The sequence below is a fragment of the Pinus tabuliformis genome, chromosome 2_1, assembly GCF_031772625.1.
Source record: "Pinus tabuliformis cultivar Carrire ecotype Pingquan chromosome 2_1, CPIR1, whole genome shotgun sequence".
Lineage (NCBI taxonomy): Eukaryota > Viridiplantae > Streptophyta > Pinopsida > Pinales > Pinaceae > Pinus > Pinus tabuliformis.
In genome coordinates, this window is record NC_142299.1 from 689,010,106 (window position 1) to 689,015,599 (window position 5,494).

At 33.6% G+C, this 5,494-nt stretch overlaps 1 protein-coding gene and 1 pseudogene across 1 annotated transcript; both read right to left on the reverse strand.

Moving 5' to 3' along the window:
* Positions 1-1,608: 1,608 nt before the first annotated feature.
* On the reverse strand, positions 1,609-2,709 carry LOC149202477 (nematode resistance protein-like HSPRO2). The gene is made up of 2 exons (XM_089401599.1): positions 2,245-2,709; positions 1,609-2,049 (listed from the first exon to the last, which is right to left on the reverse strand). The coding sequence occupies exons 1-2, from the start codon at positions 2,707-2,709 to the stop codon at positions 1,609-1,611; spliced, it is 906 nt and encodes a 301-aa protein (XP_089257725.1).
* A 2,192-nt stretch (positions 2,710-4,901) lies between these two features.
* On the reverse strand, positions 4,902-5,048 carry LOC149202478 (dolichyl-diphosphooligosaccharide--protein glycosyltransferase subunit 4C pseudogene; annotated as a pseudogene).
* Positions 5,049-5,494: the final 446 nt, after the last annotated feature.

Below are 5,494 nucleotides of genomic sequence, written 5' to 3' on the forward strand. Positions count from 1 at the left end.
AGCTATGTGTGAAATGTAAAAATTTTAAAGTAAAGGCTAAGTAATTGCCCTACTAATACTGATTATTAAAACAATCTAAACTATATGGAAAAAAATTGCAGAGGTGAAGGCAATTCACTAAAGGTTGCCAGTCACCCATGAAAGAAAAATTACAATGATTGTTTTTGTTCTTTGTAAACCGTGAGGTTAGGCTCTACACAAGCGAGTGAACCGTGTGTCAATCTGCAAGAAAATGATAACTGTTAAGCCAAATTATAGATATTAAGAGTGAGAATGATTATAAGCAATATGCATTATCAATGTTCTAAATTTAAACTTATATGACTAAAGAACAACGTATTTTATAAATGATACTATACTAGAAATAATTTGACTAAAATTTACAATCTCACTAAAACAAATTAGTATTGAAGAACTAAAGGCAAAATTTATACCTTTACCATAAATTCAGTTAAATTAAATGACATCCTAAGCAATAACACAAGGCCATGTGCAAGAAAATTAAAGTAGAGTATAAAGAAGTATCAGAGTACTTTGTAAAATAAATGTAGAGATAAAAAACTATACTAATTATATGTTATTAGTCAATCCGAAATGCATTATCTAATATTTTTTCTCAAAACTTTGGAAATGAGTGGATATTTATGGTAGGAATGTAGCTTGAATATGATATAGATTTAATACATTAAATTTTTTATGATATATTCCATTAAATAAATTCAATAATCTAAAATTATAATTATCTCAATTTCACACGGTGAATTAAAAAATCTTAAAAAACAAAAAATCTGATAAAATATAAAAATAAAAAAAAAATAAAAAAATAATGCATCAAAAAAATTATGATGCATTCCATTAAATAAACTTAACAAATTATAATTATAATTATCTCAGTTTCACACACTGAATTAAAAAATCTTAAAATATATATATAAAAATAACAGCATTAAACTACATTTCATGTTAAAATTTATAATGAATTATATAAATATCATTAAACTCATCATAAAATTTAGGTAAAGAATTAAAAAATTAAAAAAAGAAACAACTTGTAAAATTTAATAATTTTAATAATTACCTTTTTAATTTTGGACAATCTTTTACACTATTTAACGAAGGAGGAATTGCACACTATGAATCCTTAGTATCCTATCCATGTTGGAGAGGGAAAAAAAAAAATCCAAATTTCTAGCACTGTTCTATTGATTGGTCCTACTGATGGGGATGAACAAAAGTGAGTCTAATCCTATATCCAATATAATTCTATGTATAGTACTCAAAACTGTCAACGTAAAAAGTGTATGTATGAATTTGGGGTAATACATTGAAAAACTGAAGGCACTGTTCTTTCTCTTGTAAACTTCGCTTGATTTGTCTGTAGATCTTCCAGTGTACCATCCACCATAGTTGTAACTTTTAGTGCCAATAGTAACCGAAAAATGTCTTTGCACCATCCACACTAGGGAAATAAGGTGGTTCAAAATATATTTGACGTAGGGCATCACAAGCACCTAGATATGATGGACCCTTCATTTCAGTGCTACCCATGGTTGTTACTACCAACTGCTGATATGAGAAGAAAAACATTTTCACCGCAGCTTCTATTGCCTAGAAGGCCAACAGAACATGTATTGTTGCAACATGGTAAGCACCTGAAGCGTTATGTGAGCGCAGTCCATGTGAATGAAACAAATGCATAAGTGCCTCCTGGAGCCTTGGTCCACCCTTTGGATCAGCCTCAACACCAATGACTTTGGGCACCAGATGCCTTAGTTCCTTGCATGCATTTGTAAGGTCTCTAAGGGGGGCAGACCGAAGGCAATATGCACCTACAAGCGTACTAGTGCTGCTAATTGCCAACTGGTGTTTAAGGCAAAGGAAATCATCTGGGTCCATCACTAGAAGCAAATTCACAATTTCTGTGAGCATGTTCCACATCCTTTCAACCATCCAATAGTCTATGGATGCTCCTACGAAATCCCCAGAGTCTATTCTTTCATATACTCTCTGCAACAATTCTTGGCCTAGAAATACCCCAGCCTCAAAGATCTGGAGGACATTGCAAAGTTTGGCATCTTCTAGATTATGGAACTGTTTATGTTGTTTTAAAGAGTGTAAATATCTTGGCTTGCAGATTCTATCATATTCAAGAAGAGGCTTACCTGACATATTTGGTTCCCCCAGACCTAAAGTGAAGGGAGTCCTCTGCATATGGCCTTCAATGGCAAGCCATATTCTAGAAACCATAGCTTCAGCGCTTTTCCATGTACCCAAACGAGGAAGTAATCTCTCTTCACTTGTTATGCTAACCACAGGTAAAGCACCAGGTCTCTGCCATACCTCATGGAAAACTTTCCATGAGAGAACACCACTACTTACTGACAACTGAAGAGTGGGAACCTGCTTGTCATTTTCACAAATCATTGAAATCAACTCAATCTGGGAACTAATTAAGGATTCAAGCCTTCTCTTCCATTCCTCTTTGTCAATGTAAGTCCTTGTGTCACAGAGGATAGACGAAACAAACTGAAAAGTAATCTCCAATGACTGTAAGGCAGCCTTTACCAACCCCTCTCTAGACCAACCAGGCCATTCCTTGAATTTCCACATGGCACTGAGCTCGGGGAGATGCACATACTGCTCGTAACCCTCACACTCCATGGGGGAGGGCTCTATGGATTCTTCAACAAAGGCAAAATAGGATGCCATTTTTTTACAGGACATATTTTTTCCCTGCAAACGTAACGAGGAGAGTAAAGACACTAATGCTCTCCATATACCATAATCTAAAAAGAACAACATAATAATAGAATAAACACTAAAATCCATTTTAAACACTAAAATTTTGAAAACTGGAATAGAATAAAATGTTCTTAAATCCTTGATATATTTAAAAAGCTATATATAATATGTTACTGGACAAAAAACATATCTATTTGTTGCAACTCAACTTTTTATGTAGATGATAAAAACTCAACACATAAATAATGAAAAGAGTTAAATAATGTCAACACATAAATATATATTTTTCCAGTTAACAAAGTGAATAGATATAAGCTAAATATACGGTAGTTGGTCTGTTGGCACTTAAATTTTGAGCACATTACTGTTGCACATCCGGCAAGGACAAAGTCTGTAAGTGCTTTCATCAACTGATTTTAGTCTGAATATCTAAAGTGTTAATATTTAATGTAAATAATGTCAACTCTCATTTCTTTACTTCTCCATTTCTTCCTATGACATCAGATCCTTCTGTTGTTTCCATGTGTGCCTCATTTCTTTATTTCTCCATTAATACTTATTAGATCAAATTTATCTACTGTTTCCACTGTGCATATATACTCACAGTGTTAATAACTAAACAGATTCCTTAACAACATTATTCCACATTTATTAGACTATGCAATTGTTTTTTGATTTTTTACTATCGTTTTCCATTTCTCCATCCAAACAGATGACACCAGTTTCATCTACCGACATACACGTTTAAATGGGTACCCTGTAATTAAGATGTAAACCAGTGATTATTTAATGTTGGTTGCGTGATATGAGTTCATACAATATAGAAGACATTCTATTGCAGAAGTAGATATTAATCTATGAAGGAAAAACATACTCATATCACGCAACCAACATTATCAGATTTCAGAAACCAACCTAATAAAATGGACTTTTCTTTATACAGTTTTGTTTTGTTCGAGTTTTTTTGTGGATGGTGATGACATCATTTTTATTATTTAATTAAAAATGAACTTTTCTGTGTACGTATTTGCGTTGATAGAGTCTATGGATGGATAGAGTCTATGGATGTTGACGATATCATTATCATTAGTAATTAAAAAAAGGTTATAGACTATGGTTGCTATAGGCGCAACCCTTGTTTCAAAATTATGCCGGTGCTTGATACAAAATTATGCCAATGATGGTTGAATTCTAAAGTAATTAATTTATAATTTCATAGTTAAGATAATGAAGAGTAAGATAATAGTAGTTGAGATAATCAAAAGTAGTTATCTTAAACTGTTGCAGCTCCACTTTTGCACACCTCAACAGCTCATAATCTTTTATACGACTGCGTATAATATATCTACAGTATTCATAATTCATTTGTATAATATAAAATTGAATGAAATGAGGACAGATGATTTGCTATTAGATTTTGCAGGCAACACGAATACTTATTAATCACAAGTTTTAATTGAAAATTTTTACGATCCTAAAGCAGATTTTTGAGAAAAACAAGTCATGAGGAGAAAAATTTGAATCGTAAAAAAATTATAATTATATTCAGAAATTTAAGTCTTTTTTTATCAGGTTGGAAAAAATAAATTAATAAAAATATTTGAGCGAGGAAAAACTTCTGATGACACCAGTTTCATCTACCGACATACACGTTTAAATGGGTACCCTGTAATTAAGATGTAAGCCAGTGATTATTTAATGTTGGTTGCGTGATATGAGTTCATACAATATAGAAGGCATTCTATTGCAGAAGTAGATATTAATCTATGAAGGAAAAATTGTTATGAAATCTCAGGGATAATATTCAAAATACTTTAATTGCACGAAGGGATACAATGATTTAGGGTACATTTCCTTATACTGATTGAATTCTAAAGTAATTAATTTATAATTTCATAGTACAACTATCAGCTTTCCTCCACTATTCTTGATTAACAGAGTCCAGTAACAACAGCGGAACAGCGGGTGTTCTATTTGAATAATTGACTACAGCGTTCTATTTGAAAGAAAACAGAAGGCCATTATTGCGCCTGCGGGAATCGAACCCCGGTCAAAGGCTTAGCTAGCATTTTATTTGAATAATTAACAGCGTTGTGTTTGAAACAAAACGACCATTGTTGCGTCTGCACAAGTCGAACCCTGGGCCAGCATTTGAATAATTAGCAACGCTGTTTTTTTTTAAACAAAACTAACGCCCATTGTTGCGACTGCGGATTAAACATTTCTGCGTGGTAAGCAACCACTAAAACAAAGATGAAAATACCCACAAAATTTGCAAAAAATCCAAGGTCCTGATCGTCAATCATCTTATGTGTGCAGAGTAGCTACTCCGATGGAAATTTAGAGGCAAATAGATGTTAAAATTCACCAAGAATTCGCAGGCTTCAGATGTATCCAGCCTGAAATGGCTGGAGGTACAAAGATATATACCAATTACAGATCATTAACCAGGGAAGAGTTCATAAAAAGGATGCGCACTAACCTTGCCAACCGCAATTTTCGATCACCAATGGCCAGCTGCATATAGTTTCCAACTTTCAGTAAAAGCTCCTCTGTCTATTGAACGTCTCCTCTGTTCGCCGCGGAGTGCTCACCTCCCTCTCTGTTAGCCGGAGTACAGAAGGTGAATTGTGGCGGAATTGTTTTGCAGATAGGATTGCCGGGACTTTGAATGGCCTGGAGGAGGTTGGTGTGGTTCGTACATGCCGTAAATGAGCTCTCCCATCAGTAAATGTGCTCATCAATACGATCT